The 20,522-nt window shown below is 47.2% G+C and overlaps 1 protein-coding gene across 1 annotated transcript; it reads right to left on the bottom strand.

Annotated features, from left to right (window-relative positions):
• Nucleotides 1-199: 199 nt before the first annotated feature.
• NMB (neuromedin B) lies at nt 200-17,938 on the bottom strand (the record flags this gene model as incomplete). Its single annotated transcript, XM_082617253.1, has 3 exons — nt 17,702-17,938; nt 16,899-17,071; nt 200-256 (listed from the first exon to the last, which is right to left on the bottom strand). The coding sequence occupies exons 1-3, from the start codon at nt 17,856-17,858 to the stop codon at nt 200-202; spliced, it is 387 nt and encodes a 128-aa protein (XP_082473379.1). The 5' UTR covers nt 17,859-17,938.
• Between the last annotated feature and the right edge of the window lie 2,584 nt (nt 17,939-20,522).

The raw sequence follows: 20,522 nt of genomic DNA, 5'->3' as shown, positions 1-20,522 counted from the left end.
GGTTTTATTCACAACTTCAACAGGGAAGCAAGAAATACAGCAGGAACATCATCTGCATCTGCACTGGCGATATTCCTGGCAACCCAACCAGAAATCACAGTAACGGAGTAACAGAGATGTGAGTCCATGATTTACATCCAGATGGGGCCGCCAGGATCCCATTCAGCACCTTCCCTGGGTGGGCACAATCTAAGCCATGTCATCTTGTCTTCCTGATTAATGGCATCACTTCTGCAGCATTTGCACCAGCACCCTCCTGTACTGAAGAGGAACACACAGAGGAACTGGCCTGCGCAGGGGGACAGATGATAGGGGCATCCTGCCATTCCTAAGTGCTAGGCATCCACAGAGGTAGGCAGGGGCAGGCCCCCCCAGTGCCTTTCTCCCTGAAGGGCCTGGGAGCGGTCAGGGTAGTGGTTTTCTCAGAATAACAGCCTCAACCTCACAGAGTGGTCATGACAGTCAAAGGAGATCATAGAATTAAAGTCCAAGTACCATGCCTGGCCCTGGGCCGGACAGTGTTTTTACTCCCCCACCTCCAGCTCTGCCCAAGACCTCACTTCTTAAGTCCCACCCCCCAGGGCTAAGTACTGCTTCCTCTGAGATTCTCTAGTTGGTCTTCATGTTTCAGGCCTTTGAGACCAGTGGCCCTGGAGGGGACACTGTCTGCCTTCAGACTCAGCCAGCCCGAGCACGTGGCCCTTACATCTGAGGTCTCCAGAGGCTGGTGGTTCTTTTTTTTGTTGTTGGCCACACTGCGCGGCATGTGGGATCTTAGTTCCCCATGGGGCTGGGGATGAACCTTCTGTAGGGAATGCCCCTCCCTTCTTTCAAAATGTACATATTATATGCTAGGCATGGTGGGGGACACAAAGTTAAGTCAGCCACTGGTGCTGCCAGAAAGCTCACAGACTGGCAACAGCTCCTGTTTACTAAGTGCTTTCTATGCATTAGGCATCATGCTCAGCATGTGACACAACTGGTCTCATTTAAGAGGAGAGGGGCACTACTGTTCCCATTTTATGGATGAGGAAGATGATGCTTGGAGAGGTTAAATGACATTTCTAAGGTCACACAGTACTAAGTAGCTAGCTTATGAGCCCAGCATGCTGTCACCAGAGCCCCCATTCTACCACGTCACACTGCCTTCTTCACATAGCAACGAAGTACCAGGGAAGGTGGTGTGGGATGGGGACAGTGCCAGGAACAGAGAATGGAGGAGCTGCCCCTCTGCCAGGCTGGAGATGAAAGCTGGCTTGGCTCCAACTCTGGGGCCTTGAACCCCATAGTTCAATGGTTTACAACCCAGGGTGATTTTGGCTCCCTCCACTGTCCCCTCCCCAGAGGACCTCTGGCAATGTCTGGGGGCATTTTTGGTTGTCCTAACAGTATTTATCCATACTCTAGTGGATAGAGACGAGGGACGCAGCTAAGCATCCTACAATGCACAGGACAGCTCCCACAACAGAGAACTGTCCAGCCCAGAATATCAAGTGCTGGCATTGAGTAGAGCTAGGGCAAAATTAGGCGGAAACTTCAAAAAGGTGCATTTCAACTCACTGAAACCAAAGGGAAGAAAATATTGCTAAATCACCTATGTGCTCTTTGTGCTCTGAGACATTTGCATGTTTTCTAATGTAATTGTCATCTTGTTCCCATTCTTGCATTGAAGACAGCGATGTCCACAGGGTTAAATAGCTATGGTCACATAACTAACATGCCAACAAAGCTGGGACTGCTTCTAGATTTACCTGACCCTAAAGTTCATAATGATTATAGGAGACTGAACTAGGACCTGGACACCTTGGAGATACTGAGTGCGCTGTCACTCAAGATGTTCGAGCTGCCACCAGGATGCTGCAGAGTAGGGGTTCCTAACCTGAGCCCCATGGTTCTCCAAGGGAACCACGGACTTGCATGGGAAAAGGATTACATCCTCGTTGTCACTAAGCTCTAACGGCAATTGAGTATTGCCTTCAATTGTAAAAATGCAGGCCACAACGTATATTAGTAGTAGCAATACCTGTGATTTTGTTACCAATAGAAATCACAGCTGTTTCCACATGCCATGAAAATCGTGGCAGGCATCCAGAACAGCAATTACATTCATCACCATTTCAAAATCAGTTGTACTAGCAGATCCTATACTTTAGTGTGTTAATAGAGAAGCAAAGTTACGACTACATCACACATTGAAAACTACCTCAGGAACTGTACTTCCATATAATTAGTTGGCTTCCTTTGTAATCAAGTATGTTTTATTTTTATAGATTTAAAACCCTTGTTTGAGAAGGGAGCCATAGGCTTCTCTAGACTACGGAGGGATCCGTGGCACTGAAATGTGAAGGACCCCTGATGTAGAGGGATCTAGGGTTAGATGATCTCTACCGTTTCTTCTAGGTATGAAAGTGTATGACTCTGTTTTCTCTAGGAGTGGCTAAAGGCTTGAGAGCACTTAATAAACAAGGATAAAATTCCCAATGTGAATTCTCACTTTGTGCGAATCAAGAATTGACATAAAGCAGATTTCTTGGATCAAGTTCCTCCTAGTTATTCTAGCATCAGTTTGCTGCCTCCTGAGGGACAGATGACTCTTGCACAAGCTCTTCCTTTGAAGGATAGGAAGAGCTCACGCCAGAGTCAAGGTGCCTACGGCACTGGAAGAGAGGTCAAGGTGACTACGGTATCCACGACTCTTCTGAGAACGTGTTCCGAGGCATCTCTTTTGTTTCACGGTGTGACCATACCTCCCACTTCTCCACCAAGGCACAGATCATGGATCCGGGGTGGGCATTTGCACAGAGCAGTGAGCTGTACAACATTCTGTACACTTCTGCTTCCTCCTCAGTAAAATGAGGTTGATAATAGTGTCTATCTCACAGGTTTGTGCTCAGTAAGTGCTACTACTGTTTGGGTTTTGTCTTGGTTTGATTTTTTGTTGTTTTTACTATGGATTTTGGCATGTGAGCTGAAATGTTGCCTGCCATATCAGTAAACAAAGGATGTTGCAGCCATCAAGCCATCATATTATGGCCGCCCTAATGGTGCACCACCCCAAGGAGACTCAGGATGAGAAAGCACAGGACACTGGACCCAGATAGTGGAGGTTCACATCAAAGGAATGATTTCAGTAAGCCCAGACTCTTGCATCTTCCCATACAGACAAAAGCGCTAAATTCCCTAATTTGAGATAGCTGATTTTCTTTAATTAACAGTAATCTTTTGATGTTCCAACTACCTGGTCTTTTGTTGCAAAAACTCCTATATATCGTGGCTCCCCAATTCCCTCCTTGCCACTTCAGAGCAGTTTCTCAGCATTATCTGCGATGCTATGTCCCAAGCTTGAAGTCCTCAGAATGTCGAATAAAACATACCTCTCGACTTTTAGGTTGTGCAGTATTTTCCGTCCACAGCATCACTGGTCAATTATCTGCTAGGGACTATGCTATTCAATCATTCATTCATTCATTTAACAAATATTTTTAGAGTGTGCAGTGGGGCAATCACTGTGCTGAGTAATGGGGATTACTTGTTAAACACACCAGCTGTGGATTTGCTCTCATAGAACTGATGGTCCAGTATGTGGGCAAGACAGGCAGATTGTGGTAAGAGCTGTGCAGAAGAATGGTACGGAAATAGAAAAACATAGAGCACAGGGTCTGGTTTAGTTTGGGGCCTAGAAGGTTTCCCTGAAAATAGATGAATAGGAATAACTAAGTGAAAAGAGAGGAAGCAGTATGTACAAAGGCCCTGAGTCAGGAGACAGAACGGTCTATCGAAGGTACGAAAAAGTCTATTGTGGATGGAGATCCAATAACCAGGCTGGGAGACACAGCAATGAGGCAGAAAGGCAGCCTGAGACTCAAGCACGGAGGGACTTTTATTCTTTCACTCACGTATTCAGTCAGGCAGCAAATAGGTACTGGGCACTTACTATGTGCAAGGCATTATTTTAGACATTGGGGGACAAAGTGAACAAGACAGACACAGTCCCTATGCCAGGAATTTTTACCTTTGTCCTAAGAACAATGGGAAGGCATGGAACAGTTTTTTTTTTTTTTTTGTACATCTTTCTTAGAGTATAACTGCTTTACAATGTTGTGTTAGTTTCTGCTTTATAAGGAATTGAATCAGGTCTACGTACACATATATCCCTGTTATCTCCTCCCTCTTGCGTTTCCCTCCCACCCTCCCTATCCCACCCCTCTAGGTGGTCACAAAGCACTGAGCTGATCTCCCTGTGCTATGCGGCTGCTTCACACTAGATATCTATTTTACATTTGGTAGAGTATATATGTCCATGCCACTCTCTCACTTCGTCCCAGCTTACTGTTCCCCCTCCCCGTGTCCTCAAGTCCATTCTCTAAGTCTGCATCTTTATTCCTAACCTGCCCCTAGGTTCTTCAGATCCACTTTTTTCTTTTTTCTTTTTAGATTCCATAAATATGTGTACCATACGGTATTTATACAGTATAATAAGGTCAAACCAAGAAAATATATTGCAGATAATGAAAGCCAGGCTTCTCCCTGTCATAGAAAGAAGTTTACAAACAAGAAAAAGGTATAGACTATAATAATGTCCCTATGTGCTGGACTGGCATTCAAGGTTTCAGTATGAATGCATAAATACAGGAAAAAAATTGTGTGTGTGTGTTTGTGCACACGCACGTGCATACACACACAAGGATTAGTGTATATGCAATCAACCTTTTAACCCTCCCAATGACCAAAGCTAGAATGTTTTGAGCAACAAAATAATGATAGTGTTGGATTTCAACCCTTAAATATGTATCTATATATAGTTATAGATATCTATATCTATAACTATATCTAGATACATAGATATATATGCATCCCCTGGAGTCCATGTGGATATATATAAAGTGAATAAATGGGGAAGAAGGAACAACTCTTCCCTTCCAAAGGATTCCAATTAATAAAAGTAGACGGAATGAAGAAAATAGAAGGTCACAATTAGAACATCTTCGTAATAATTGTTGTAGGCACAATCCACAGTGGATGCTAAAATTAAGGGGCAATACTTTAAGAAACAGCAGAATATATGCACAGTGTCAAAGTATTGTCTCTGAAATAAGCATTTATTAATTACAAAGAGAAAAATAGTAACTTAATAGACAAGAAACATGGCAGAAACTACCTGAACCAAGGATCAAGTCACTTGTAAAAGGACTTATTGACATATTGTTCCCCCTGATAGTATGCGTTAAGAAGGGCAAGAATGCATAACCTCACTCTCATCTTGAGAAAACACTAGATAACCGCAGATTGAGGGCCATTCTATAAAACCTCTAGCCAGTGTCATGGTCATAAGTGTCAAGGTCATGAAAGACAAGAAGAAATTGAGGAAGCATCCCAGATTGGAGGAGGCTAGAGAGGCAAGGCAACAAAACACAATGTGGGATCCTGGATTAGAACTCGGGCAGAATAAAGGACAATAGTGGAAAAATGGTAAAATCCCAAAATGTTGATATGTAAAAGACAGAATATTTGGGATTTCATCACACTGTACATGAGAGTGGACCCAAGCCTTACATTAGTGTTTACATTGTAAAATCTGGAGTTTTTCGGTGTCCTTGCATAGTTACTAAAGATTACAAAATATTTCAAACTGCCAAGAAAATAGAGGGGATTTCCTAGAAAAATTTATCTGAGTTAGAAATAAAGTTGTAACTTTTCCACTGTCCCGATAATGCTGTCCACTCCTTGTAACCTACGTAGGCCTTAGAGGAGGAAGGAAGGGAAGGAGGGAGGGAAGGAGGGAAGAAGGGAGGGAGGGAGGGAGGAAAAGGGAGGGAGGGAAGGAAGGGGAAGGAGGGAAAGAGTCAAGGAGAGAAGGAGGAAAGGACAGAAGAAAGGAAAGAAAGAAAAGGAAAGAAGGAAGTACACTGTTGAGGTAGCTGAGGTGTCCCATTGCTTCTTTTCTGTGTGGCTCAGCCTCATTAGGTTAACACAGTCTTACAAGTTACTGTAAAATGGTTGAGTTTTGTCTACATCAAGGGACCTTGGAAACTCCAAGGCCTGTAGCAAATGAAGGGGAATTTCAATTCCAGCACCATGAATGTTTTCTAGAAAGACTCACTGCTAATCTTGAAGCACTATACACTTGACCCTTGCACAGTGTGGGAGTTGGGGCGCCACCCTTCCCCGCCATGGAAAACCCAGGTATAACGTGTAGTTGGCCCTCCGTATACTCAGCTCCTCCGTATCCGAGGTTCCACATCCACATATTCAACCAACCTTGGATACTGCAGTATTTACTAGTCATAGAAATCTGTGTATAAGTGGACACCAGCAGTTCAAACCCATCAGCTGTATAAGAGAAGGAAGCTATTAAACGCGGTTACTCACCAACCACTGCTAAAAAGTCTCTCTGTGCAGACATCTCAAATCCATGGCTAACCTCCTCACAATGGCCAGAAATAAAAGTGTGCTCGTGCCTCCTGCTCCTGCTCTCCCAACTACCACCCACTTCCACACCGGCTTCAGGCTGTCCGTTTGGAACTTCTTGCCACTCTTTCCTGCCCTTGACATTCTTTTAGGTGTGATTCACAGGAAGTGAATGACTGGGATGAGGCAGTGAGAGTGAATCTCTGTGGGATCCGCTCTGAATCCTGTAACCCACACCTCAAAGACAGCCCAGGGCACTGAGCCCAGCAGGGTTGCTCCTGGACTCAGAGAGGCAGCCAAGGTGACCATACCCAAGGCCCCCACAACCTGAATGCATATAAGTCACCTGCCTTTGTAAGGATGCCACTGAATAATCAAAGTACATTTATTTCTGAATTCCTAGTCACGATCGTGAAAGAGAAATAGTAACTCTTAGGTGATAGAAACAGTAGTAAAATACAGCACAGAGGAAGGTCATTTGAATGATAACAAGACAAAAGGTACAACAGCAAATGAAAAATAGCAACTTTAAATACAAAGTGAAGTTTAGTAAGAAATTTTGTTAATAAGAAAAATACATGTCCCCTGTCTTTATTACATGCTGTACAAAATAAAATATTGCACCTTTAAGTCATATAATAAATATATACAAAGAGTATTGTACAAATGATCTCTCTTTTAATTTGAAAAGCCTTCAACAATCAAGTGTGATTGATGATGAACAGCTCCCAGGCTGGTGTGTCCTCGTCACGTTCCCGCACACCCGTTCCCAACCACCAGACCCTCCATGTCCAGTAGTGCTCATCCCAGTGTCCATGAGGCTGCAGTTAGAACAAGAGGCCTGGTGCTCAGGATATGGCAGAGACTCAGCAAGCTTGTCCACAGACACATGCAAAGCCAGAACGCACTGCTCGCTTAGGAGTGACCAGGGACTAGGGCCAGCACACCTGCTTCAGGTCACTTTGCTGCCGACAGGCTATAGGCAACATGTGCATAGGCAGCTGGGACCCCGAATAAAGAAGTAGGACCACGTATTTGGGGTTGTGGGCCATCCGAAGCCATGACTGGTAGAATGTAAGGTAAGAGCCCCCTAACCAAATCAGCTTTAGAACTTACAATTAAATACTAGTTCCCAGCTCCTTCAGCAGCAACATCTTCTCCAAACTTTACCTCCGCCCTGACGCCATCACTAATGCCAGCATTGGCACGATCCAAACCCAAACCAATTCTGACCTAACCTTAATCCATAAAGCCAACTCTAGCCTTAACAATAAGTTAACCTCCATTTTTCTCACCTAACCCAAGGCTAAAACTAAAATGAACCTTAAACTTATTCACCAAATCCTAACTCTAACTCCTCATCCTAACTGTACCTTCCAGCCTAACGCTAATTCGCTTTGGATTTACTGACAAATCAGTTCAAATTAAAACAGTTATTTACTGTAAACAGCTCTTTTCAGCTATCATGTTTCATAGTTAGATTACTTTCTCATAATTTTTCCAAAATAAAAATCCTTAGGGATACTATCTTATGCATAAATTCGGTCTAACAAGGCTTTGGTTTTTCTTTGGTTTGTGTGCAAGAGAATAGTGCTGAGAAAAGTCTCATTCACAGCTCTCAAAAGAACGCTTTGAATATACTTCAAAATCAGTAGAAGAGGTTAACTTTCCGTCTCCTTTAATTTCCAAGATGCCTCATTTGGTCACAGGTCGATTTCCGTAGTTGTGAAAATGGCAGCCATGTTTACTCAGTGTTTTCTTCCCTAAGTTCTCTAAGAGCAAGGACAAGATGCCATTCCCCCAGGATGCCTGGATCAGTCAGGGTCACAAGCCTGTCCAGAGTGATTGTCTCCTTTTCACGTTTAGTAAGGGTCCATAAAAATGCCATTAGAGCCAACATCTTAACGACTACTGGCCAGAGCTTCTAAAATGTAAATGCCTTATAAACCCGTTGCAACCCTAAAACTGAGAGAAGTCATCAGTTGCTGTGTTTCCCAAGCCTTCAGGATGTCCTACTCTGTACTAGTCTATAAATCACAGGAAGAGGCAGCTCGTGACAGTGCACAGGTGATCTTGGTGATTTCCTGATTAGAAGGACAGAACGAGGTCCCAAGTGCAGTGGCGCACCTGCTACGGTATTTTATGTTAGTCCTGGAACGTACCATTTACAAGAGCTGGAATTAAAAAACCGGCCATGGGGAAATGACAGTACCCAATTTTAATAGTGGTGATTTTGCATTGACTTCTGTCTGATTGTAGAATCTAGAGGGTTTTTTGTAAAGAAATATATGTTTTTGTGCCAGCTACATGGGGAAGAGGGCTTTTACATTTTGCTTCATCTTCACAGCGGCATTAGGACCCCCCTGCAAAGTTTTATCCTTCTTGACACGATTGACAGCACCTTTGTTTGTAGAGGCCTAGCGAACACAAATTAAGATGCTTTACAAACGTACAGTGATGAGTTGTGTCTGTGCAGCCTCCTGCAAAAAAAAAAAAATCCATTTAACACATAGCTCATTAGAGATCTAGTTACAAAAAGAAGTGCATGATTTTATGAAAAGCAGAAACTGAGATCACAGAGGGAAGCGAAGAAGCTAGGCTTGGGTTAGGGCCACTGCTTGGCACTGGAGTCAGAAGTGCCCTGGACTCACTTCTTAGCTGGGCCAAGTGGCTTCTCGATGCCCTCAGGGGACATCACAGCCCTTCAGGCCACCTGCTCCTCCCAGTGCTGACAGCAGCACTAGCTTCTGGGGTGTCATAAACCCCAGGGAAAACTTACCAAAGCAATGGACCTCCCCCTAGAAAAATATATATGATTACATTTCCCACATAACTTCAGGGCATTTACACACCTGCCCAATCCCATGCAAGGAAGCCTTGTCTGAGGGGCTGAAACTCCAAGGCAGAAAGAGGCTGTGGAGAGGCTCCCAGTGCTCGTTAGAAGGCCACCGACCACCCTACTCAGTCAACTATTTTCTTCTCCACAGGACACCAAGTTGCACCCACATCAAAGCAGCTACTCTCCTGATGTCCCAAGACACGACATCCGTTCAGAATGGCCCTGCGGACGAGACCCTGACAAGGTTGGCTCCATGCGGTCCGGTTTGCACAAGGCTTCGGGGTGGTCGCAATACCTGAGAGGGGTACGTACTATCACAGGAAGGCCCCAGGCAGTGCCGCCAGGAAGAGGGTTTCTTTCCCGGCTCACAGCGTCTCTCAGCCACCGTCTTGCAGCTCCTCGTGTGGACACCGTCCACCTTCCGAGACTGGAAGCCCTGACCACAGGCTGTTGTACCAGGGCCTCCAAGGGCCTGTGTGCCAACATGCGTCACAAGCCCCCGACGAGCGGTTCCTCCAAAAGGTGGGTCTGAAATGAGAAAAACAAACAAAAAGGTGGACAATGGGAGAAAGTGGGGTGTCACTTCTTGCTGGGATCAAGCCTTTTACCGTACCGTACTTTCAGTATAGCAAAGGCTTGACAATTATGACCTTATTCAACAGGAAACTCATCTGAATTGTTCCTGGCTGACGAAGCAAAGTGGTGGAGGAATCACAACCTCAATAGAGGCAAGCAAACCACGTGTTTCCATGAGCCTCCGGCACCACATCAAGGCACGCACCTCAAAAGACACACTCTCCTGATGAGCTGGAGCAGATCGATTTAGGCAAGGAAGAGAAGAATGACACATTTGTTAACAAACTGTAAGCTCCGTTTATATAAGCACTTGAAATATATTCTGGTATGAGTATGAATTTGTTTGTGAGCAATCTTCTCCACTAAGAGGAGCGCTCTAGTTTACATTTAGGACACACTGGGCTTCCCTGGTGGCGCAGTGGTTGAGAGTCCGCCTGCCAATGCAGGGGACATGGGTTCGTGCCCCGGACTGGGAAGATCCCACATGCCGCGGAGCGGCTGGGCCCGTGAGCCATGGCTGCTGGGCCTGCGCGTCCGGAGCCTGTGCTCCGCAGCGGGAGAGGCCACGGCAGTGAGAGGCCCGTGTACCGCAAAAAAAAGAGTATTTGGTATAATACATACTATTAAGGATGGCACCATGAGAAATCATAATTTAGTAGGAACTGTCCATTATGAGAGGTGGTATAGAGGACAGATGATGCCACTTTCAGGCGGTCATAGTCACTACTGAGGTGGCAGAGGTTGTGTGCTGCCCTAGGGCGGGGCCGGTACCTCCTGTCATCACAGCCGGACTCAGAACGGTTGGGGTGTTGACAAATTATATGATGCTGCTGCTGCATCCTCACAGCGCGACCCAGGCAACGTCCAGGACACTGGAACAAAAGCACAATGCAGTATAAACAACATCGTGAGCTCATGCATGCTGGGGTTCCAAAACCATGTGCTGCAGCGGCATTGCTGAGGACTAGCTACAGGGGATCAGCTGTCCCCGAGGGAAGTTAAGGAGGATGGAAGCCCAGCTCTAAGGACCAGACAGCCCTCCTTCAGAGCCAGAAGTTTCCTTTCCTCCTCTTTTCCCCCAGAAACTTAGACCACCTCTGGGCAGAAGGGGAAAGCACAGGGCCAATCTGTAATTGACCAGGCTTAGGTTCAGAAATGACTATGCTTAAAACCATAAGCCATGGGCAAGTTTGGGTTTTCCTGCTCAGAGCAAAAATGAAGGCTATGTGTTGAGGTGAGTTCAATTACAGAAAAAAAATATTTTGACATGCAGTTCTTAAATTTTTCTGTACTCATGACACCTATTAATTTTTCCTGTAATTTGTTATATGCTTGAAAAGGTCTTTCCCATCCTGATAGTTCTAGTCCAGTTTAATTACTTTTACACTGAGCACTTGAATCAAGTCAGAACTTATTCTGATGTACGCTGTGAGTTTGGGCTCTCATTTTACTTGTTTTTCTTACATTAGTTGACCAGTTTCCCTCATACAATCTTTTTTTTTCCCCTAACAACATTATTGTGATATAATTCACATACTGTACAAGTCACTGTTTAACAGATACAACTTAATGGTTTTTAGAGTTGTGCAACCATCAACACAATCAATTTTAAGACATTATCACCATCCCCAAAAGAAACCCTGTACCCTTTAGCATCTACTCCCAATTCCTCTCATGGCCTCTCCCCCTCAGGTCTAGATAACTGTTCAGCTACCTTTTTCTCTAGAGATTTACCTATTGTAGACACTTCATATAAATAGAATCATACAATATGTGGTCTTTTGTGTCTGCCTTCCCTCCATGACCATAATGTCTTTAAGGTTCATCACCTTGTAATACATATTAGTACTTTATTCTTTTGAATGGCCAGATGATATTCCATTGTACAAATACACCACATTTATCTATCTGTCAGTTATTTCCAATTTTTGGAGTTGTATTATGGGTTTGATTTGAGTTATTCCCAGTTTTTGGTTCTTATAAATAATGCTGCTATAAACATTCATGTACAAGTTTTTGTGTGAACCTGTTTTCGTTTCTCTTCAGTACATACCTAGGAGTAGAATTACTGGGTCATATGGTAACCCATACATTTAACCTTTGGAAGAACTGTCAGACTGTTTTTCAAAGTGGCTAGACCATTTTACATTCCCGCTTGCAAAGTATTAAGGTTCCAATTTCTCCATGTCCTCATCAACACTACTCTCTCTCTTTGTGATTAGCATTTCCCTAATGAGTAATGATGCTAAGTATCTTTTCCTGTTCTTATTGGCCATTTGTAAGTCTTTATTGGAGAAATGTCTATTCAGATCCTTTTCAATATTTTAATTAGTTTATTTGTGTTTTTATTATTGAGTATGAGTGTTCTTTATATATTTTAGAAACAAGTTCCCTTTCATATATATGATTTTAAAATACTTTCTCCCACTCTGTGGGCTGTCCACTTTCTTGATCATGTCCTTCGTAGCAAAAATAGTTTTTAATTTTGATGTGGTCCAATTTATTTTTGTTGTTGTTGTAGCTTATGTTTTGGTGTCATATCTAAGAAACCGTCTCCTAATCCAAAGCATGAAGATTTATGGCTACATTTTCTTCCAGGAGCTTTATTGTTTTAGCTCTTAAGTTTAGGTCTCTGATGAATTTTGACTTAATTTTTTGTATATGTTGTAGGCTAGGAATCCAGGTTCTTTCTTTTGGATGTGGCTATTCAGTTGTCCTGCACCATTTGCTGAGATTATTCTTTCCCCATTGAATGGTCTTGTCACCTTTGCAGAAAATCAGTTGACATAGATACATGGATTTACCTCCAGACTTTCAACTCTCTTTCATCAATCTATGTGTCTATGCTATACGAGTACCACACTCTCATGATTACTACAGTTTTGTAGTCAGTTTTGAAACTGAGAAGTCTGAGCCCTCCAACTTTGTTCTTTCTCTAGATTGTTCTGGCTATACTGGGTCCTTTATATTTCCATATGAATTTTAGGAACAGCTTGTCAATTTCTGCAAAGAAGCTGGGATTTTGAAAGGGATTGTGTTGAATCTGTAGATCAAGTGTAGACATTATGAGGTCTTTAAAATTATTACATGTTTTCAAACTAGAAATAAAAAGGCCACTGAAGTATCCTACAGATTTTAATTTATAACAAAGTGAATACCAATATCTAATAACACACGTACAGAAAAATTTCTTTGGGATCCTTTTTCCTAAGTGTAAAGGGGCCTTGAACTCAAAAAGTGAGAAAACCACTGTGGTTTATCCCCAGTGGTGATGGGTCCATTTCTTGCTGTGACCTCACAGTGCCCCACTGTGATGTACTTCACAAAAACTGTATAAAAGAGCCCAGCTGGGCCAAGGTTTTTGGTCCTTAGAGCCCAGGAAGCTGCTTTTGGTGACCTGACGGCCTTGGACCCACAGTTAGCTTGTTTTTTCCTTGTTTCTGCAATTTTGTTGATTTTTTTCCTCTTTTCTCTAGCCTTTTTAATTTTTCTCATTTTTATTTCTTCTTTGCCTTTTTCTCCTTTTTATTTTTTTCTCTATCATTTCTTTTAAAGTTTTAAATTTTTTCTTCTTTAGCACTGCTAGTTAGTGCTGTCATTCAGTGTAGTTAGCAGGCCACCATGATGGAGGGCCGCACAGCCAACTCTGCTGACAAGGAGGCTCATATTGATGAGTACGAGATCCTCCACACCATTGGTGAAGGCAGCTTCGCTAAAGTGAAGCTGGCCCGGCACATTCTGACCGGGACACAGGTGGCTGTGAAGATCATTAAGAAAGGTCGGCAGAGCTGCTCAACTTCCCAGGCAGTTTACCGGGAAGTGTGCTGTATGAAGGCTCTGGAGCACCCCAATATTGTAAAACTGCTGGGGGTGATTGACACGGAGGAGACAATGTTCCTCGTGATGGAGTACCTCAGTGGGGGGGACATGTTCAGCTACCTAGTGAACCATGGCCGTATGACAGAGGCGGAGGCCCGACGCCCGTTCCAGCAGCTGGTCTCCGCCCTGCAGCACTGCCACCAGAGGGGCATCGTGCACAGGGACCTGAAGCTACCGAACCTCCTCTTGGATGCCAACATGAATATAAAACTGACAGACTTTGGCCTCAGCAACAAGTGTGATGAGAGTGGCATACTGGACACGATCTGCGGCACACTCCCGTATGCTGCCCCAGAACTGTTGCGGGGGCAGAGCTACAGCGGCCCTGCGTTGGACGTGTGGAGCCTGGGTGTAGTTCTCTACAGCATGGTAACTGCGTGCCGGCCCTTTGTGGGAGAAGACGTCCGGGAGATGCGGGAGCAAATCCTACGAGGGCAATACCCCATCCCACCTTACCTGTCTTTGGAGATAAGGGCTCTATTACAAAAAATGATTGCCCTCAACCCCAGTGACAGAGGCACCTTATCTGACGTCATGAGGCATCCATGGGTGAACATGGGCCAGAAGGAGCCACTCCAGCCACCCTGTGAAGAGGACCCGGAGGTGACCATGGTGAGGACTCTGGGCTGGACTTGCGACCAGATCCAAGACCCAGGAACAGGCAGTGTGAGCTCCATGAAACCAATGGTGGGGTCTTCCATCATAACTGTGAGGCCCTTCTCTTCCGGGGACCTCAGTGGCAGTGAACTTGAGGCTTCTTTAAGCCCCAAGTTGTCCACCCTGAAAGCCAGATGGCTCTACCAGGGAGAAAATGGGCAGCTGCAGGAAGACCAGCAGGCAGGGCAGAAGACCAGTGAGCCTGCCTGTCCCCCACCCAGCCTGGAGTCGAGGACTGCCACCCCCAGCCCAGCCGACCAGTGTGGCCCTGGGACATCCCCGTCCACCAGCAGCAGGATTGGAGCCCCAGAGGGAACCAGCTGCCCCCCGGGTGTGTCCAACACTGGAAGGTCCTCCCACGCTGGGCAGCCTGAGAGTATGTCCTCATCCACTCCCTCTGGCCACAGACAGAAAAAGCAAGGGGTGGCTAGGAGAATCTGCAACTTCATATCTAAACACCTTTGTTGCAAGCTGAGGCGTCGTCATAAAGTGAAACCACCTGAACCCCATGGATGACCCGAGGCAGGAAGGTCAGGCTGCCACGCGCCCTGGGACCCGGTCCAGTTGAAGATGACTCTGTTCTCTGCACGGCCTTCAGAAACATCGTATCCAAGACCCTGGCCAGCTCAGAGGATGGTCCGGAGCAGCCCGGGCCACCGAAAGAGAGGCCACCGTGGCTGCAGGTCCACCCCTCAACCCCCACCTGGGTGAAACTTCAGACTTCAGAGACTGGACTGTCATTCCTGGGGCACGTCTCCCCTCCCCCACTCTTCTGTCTTCCGTGTTGGTGGGGGAGGGGGAGAGTTCTTGTTCCAAGAACTCCTTGGTTCTTCCAATTCTAGTTAATAAACTTGATGCTCTAGAAAGATGTATCACACTCTGCTTTGCATCGTCCCTGCACAGACTTGGGGCTGTGCATTTTCCAGTTAGACAAGTGTGTAGCCATGTAGTGCTTGGAGTTAATCAGAACAACTAGAGGGGAAGTGACCTAAGAGAATTAGCACAATGACTCCCAGCAGCAACAACTGCTGCACTGCGGGGCAGACGTGCAGAAAGTGTCGAATCCCTTCCTGCACTAACATCCCCGAACATTTTCAGAAGGGCCGAGGGGAACTCTTGGTCTCTGCGGCCTGTGTTAATTACATCAGAGGGGCCCATAAAAGGATAAGAAGGTCCCGTGAACCAGCCTGTGCGCAGTGTGGTAAGGTCCCCGTGCAGCTGAGTTTCATGACTGTCACGCAGCAGTTGGGCTCTCCTCTTCCCCCATGCGGAGGGGCCCTGATGCATGGGTTTATTTTATTTTTCTGATGTCCACCATTTTAAAAGTCTTCATTGAATTTGTTACAATATTCCTTCTGTTTTATGTTTTGGTTTTTTTGGCCACGAGGCACGTGGGATCTTGGTCCCCGACAAGGGGTCCAACCCGCACCCCCTGCACTGGAAGGCGAGTTCCACCACTGGACCGCCAGGGAAGTCTCCTTTTTAATTTCATTGTTTTGATGCATGGGTTGGACCACGGGGACTGGATGATTATACTAAATGATCATACTAGCAAAACACTAGATTTGTCGGCGTTCCCTGGTTCCCTGGTTCAATAAGCCCTTGAACACACGGGTGAGTGGAGCAGGGTCTTCTTCCCAGAGGCCTCTCTCTGGGGGCACATGCTCTCGGAGGCATCACCTGCACAGTCCCATTGGCTCTCGTGCGCTTACAGGCCTCTTGCCGACTGCGGAATCCTTCACCGCAAGACACAGAGCACTCTGACCACGTGCCCGTGAACCACCTAAAAACAAATACTCCAGGAGCGTATTAGTAAGGACAGGTAGGACAGATCCTACAGGAAGTGCCTTCCAAAGGAAAAATCGATCCTAACATGATGACTGTTTCAGGGCCCTCACACGTCTCTCTGGGAATGGGCAGCAGCACAGATAACTCCCAGCCATATGCTCAGATTTTCTTTTACTCAGAGAAGCAACAGAATCACCACGTAGAGACAACCAGTATAGGGGCGGGATAGAGCCGTCTTCAAGTATGTAAGGAGCCATGACTTGTGTGGCTTTGAGAAACCCTGCCACTGTTTACTGAGGCAGATGAGAGACTGGGAAGAGCACTGGTCAAGGTGAACAAGGTCTAGACTCTGTCTTGGCTGCTAACTAACTCTTTTCAACCCTTCTCTGAGCCTCAGGGTCCCAACAGGCACATACAGGGCATAGCAAAGGTGGACAGCTGTGGTGGGGCAAGTCTGTAGACTGGGGTGGAGGTAGGGGAATGTCCTGCTGGATAATCCCAGGCTGTGAGTTTAGACTGGGCAACGGGTGAGGGGAACGTCTTTGCCTACTTTTTGTTCCATGGGGTTTGCTGGGAAGGTCAGCTTTCTTTGTTCAGAATCCTCTCCGTTTGAGCTCTAGATCACAGGGAGAGCCTAGAATCGCTGACTGTCTTGGGTGGGCCTATCACATCCTGGCTGGGCACTCACACCGTAAGCCCAATGCTGGATCCAGGGGCAGCCCTGGCTGAGCCTCTCCCGGGCCTGGCTCACCTGGGTGTGAGGTGCTGGGCGGCTGAGGCTCATGCCCAGAGCTTTCTTTTGCAGGAGGATCCTGAGCAGATCATGACTCAGCTGCTGTCTCTGGTCCCACAGGGAGATTTGGGGAGCTGTCCCCAATAGGGATGGGCTGGGGGGCTCCAGACTCTTCTTGCCCATGAAGTGACCTAGAAAGGAGGTGCCGAGGCACAAGGAAGTCAGGGAGCAAGGATCCTATCCCAGTAGGAAAGCTCCCCATCTCTCCCACTTTTCAGTTCTCATGGCAAGAAGATACACAACCTCCCTCCTCCTCGTCACCAGGAGCTACAAAGACCTCGGGTGGTGGCAAAGCCTGTACCTCAGCTTTTCCTGAGCAGGTAGATGGGGTGGAGGGGATGGAACAGCTGGAAGGAGGGTGGGATGCCCCAGGGCCAGGAAGAAACTCTGCCAGTTGTCCTGTCTGCTTAGAAGAGGGACGGGCAACGGCAGAGAAGGAAGTGGAGAACAAGAGGTGTCTGGAAGATGGAGGTGCAGAGAGAAGACACACCAGAGGTTAGAAGATTCAGTAGAGTCTTGTCTAAGAGAAGGGGCACGGGCTGGCAGGTAGATTTAGGATCCAGCCCCAGCTCCGCTTTAAACTGGCTGGGTGAGTGATTTAACCAAGTCATTGGGTCTGGGTCTCAAGTTCCCCATCTGTTAGATGAGTTCCAGAGTCCCCTCTAGCCTGGACACTACTGTCCATGGCTGAGGGGAGGCCAGAGAAGGAAAATGGGGTCAGAGCAGGGTGGGGGGCGCTTGCCCGTACCGCGAAGACTTACCGGTGGCCCAGAGATTGCCCCGCGGTTGCCCTCGGATCTTGCTGGCCCGGCTGCGGGTCTCCGGGAGATCCCAGCTAAACGGGGCGGCGCCGGCGGCAAGCTGAGCGAAGAGCAGAAGGCCTCCGAGCAGCCGAGCGCCCCGCGCCCGCAGGGTCATGGCTGGGAGCCGGCCGCGCCTCAGTTCAGGTGCACTTAGCCACGGCGCAGGTCCCTGACGCGCCCCTGGAGGCGGAGCCTGCCCCGAAGATCCCGCCCCCGGCGCGCTCGCTGCCGCTCCTGCCCCGCCCTCCTCCGACCCTCCTGTCCTCGCCAGACCTTGGGCGGGCGTCTCGGTCAAGGGCCCCCTCCACAGCCTGCACTGCCGCACTCCTAACCCCACGTGGGCACCGCTTCCTCAGGGCGTTCGGGCCCAAGCCCACCACCTTCAAGTTGGGGACCTGGGCAAAGCCGGCCCCCCTAGCCCTCCCTCACCGTTCCCAACGGCTTTCGGCCAACGAGCGGTTCCTTCACCTCTGTGCCTCTTTCTAAGGGTAGAAAAGGGACGCCTCCTGTGTAACACAGGCGTTACAGTGCCCAGCATAGTGCCAGGCACCAGAGGAGCTCCATAAAATGCCAGTCGGCCCTTCCCTCCTGGGGAATCTGACCGGGTTCACCCAGCTCTCTGCTTTCTCACAGCCGGCACTCACCAGGTGCTGTGGAAATCACAGCAGGTGCTCAGGGTAGAAGTGCAGAACGATGGATGGCCGAGCCCTCCCCTCCCCCACCCTCCCCTCACAAATGGGCGCCCAGCTTGGGAGAGACTGGCTTATCAGTTGGCCAGGATGCAGATCTTTAGGTCAGGGGAGTGAAAAGAGCACTGGACCAAGAGTCCATATACAAGCTGTGTGACCTCACTGACCCTCACCTTCTTCAATTGTAAAATGGCAATAACCACATTGCCCTATTTTTAATAGTTTTACATTTTTTAGCCCAATTATTTTGTGGCAGGAAGCAACAGTCCTATAGGACTCCCTCTCAAAGTCAGCACTCTCCTCCTCCAAAGGAGCTGTCCAGACTTGTCTTGGAAAGAAATTTTAGGTCAGTGGCAGCACTTAATGAATAGAAGACACTGTGCTCCAGATTGATTGATTGATTTGTTCATTCGTTCGTTCATTCATTCATTCATTTATTTATTTTTGCCGTATGCGGGCCTCTCACTCTTGTGGCCTCTCCCGTTGCGGAGCACAGGCTCCGGATGCGCAGGCTCAGCGGCCATGGCTCACGGGCCCAGCCACTCCGCGGCATGTGGGATCTTCCCGGACCGGGGCTCGAACCCGTGTTCCCTGCATCGGCAGGCGGACTCTCAACATTTATTTTTGCTTAAATGTTTACTAAACACCAATGTTCAGAGCACTATGTCAGGCACAGGAGGGCAGGGACACAAAAGATAGTGCCCTGCTCCCACAGAAGTTTACCATCTCATTAGAGAGACAGAGTACAAGAGGAGTGAATGATGGAGGAGCAGGGTACTGACCAACCCCTGGGCCTTGGACTCTTCTCAGAAACACTGCATATTGTGGCTGTGACCGAACCTACTCCCCAGTCTGGCTCAAAAACGGTACTTGCTATTATTACTCTTGCCATATCTAGCTCAGCAAGGCCTGCTAGCTCTGGATCACCATCTTAAAAGGGGAAGCGTGTATGAGAAGCTGGTTGTCATGCTGAGCTCCCAGAAAGAACACACAGGACAAGGACATTCCATTTCCGGCCCAGGCTTTTTTCCCAATCTCCTTGCTTCTCATCTCCCACCCTGGCATTTACACCTCTCTGTATTCTTGTCACTGCTTAGCCATGGTGTACAGATATAGCTCTTATCACCTTCCCATAATAATCATTCCCTTTTCAAGCCCCTCCCTGTCCTCTGCATCAATCACAGCACCCATCCTATCTTCTCTGGTCCTCAGTCATAGAAATTAGGAGGTGGTACTGAGTGCTGCCTCACTTAAATGCTTGAAGGAATCTTATTTGGTAGGTTTATCTCTCCTCATTTTATAGCTGGAAGCTGGCTCAGAGGTTGAGTCACTTGCCCAGACGTCACACTGGAATCAGACTTCGGGTTTGTTCAGATCACTCTGTCAGGCCCCCAGAGTCATCAGGGACAGATGCTGCTTTCCCTAAACCACACCCACTCCCGTTTTACCTTCCCATTTAAATATCAAGTTGGTTTAGATTTCTCAAGGGGGAGAGGGAGCAGGCACTAACTGAGAGTTTCACCTCTCTTCTGCAGGTGACCTTGGGACCTTGGTTCTGCTCTGACAGGTTCATTTATACTTAAGCAAGCCTCCTCTGACATAGCCTGCACTCGCAGCTCCAACCACAGCTGTGAAAATGACCCCAGATGCCCCTACAATCATTTTATCTGTCAGCCTAGCACAGGAAAAAAGGGGCCTCCGAGGACCCTGGGGAAAGAAGCAGGGCAGCAGCTCCACAGCCAACTATCAAGCACTGTCCCAGGAATGTGAAGCATCAGGCACTGCAGAGAGGCGGGCTTGCCCAAGACAGCACTTCCAAGTCGGATCCCTCATGGAGTGCTGGGCTGAGTTTAGAATGAGGATCTCAACTGCAGACTGCCTGTTCCCCAAGTCCTCTCTCCCACCGGGAAGAATGAAAGTGAATCACATGCACGTGCATGGAGAAGCTCTTCAGAGCTCACTCTTTTTAATAAATTTATTTATTTATTTATTTATTGGTTGCGTGAGGTCTTTGTTGTTGTGTGCGGGCTTTCTCTAGCTGCAGTGAGCAGGGGCTACTCTTCGTTGCGGTGCGCGGGCTTCTCGTTGCC

This window comes from Mesoplodon mirus, assembly GCF_964341445.2.
Source record: "Mesoplodon mirus genome assembly, chromosome: 4".
NCBI classification, from domain to species: Eukaryota; Metazoa; Chordata; class Mammalia; order Artiodactyla; family Ziphiidae; genus Mesoplodon; species Mesoplodon mirus.
This window is presented reverse-complemented; position numbering and strand designations above follow the sequence as displayed.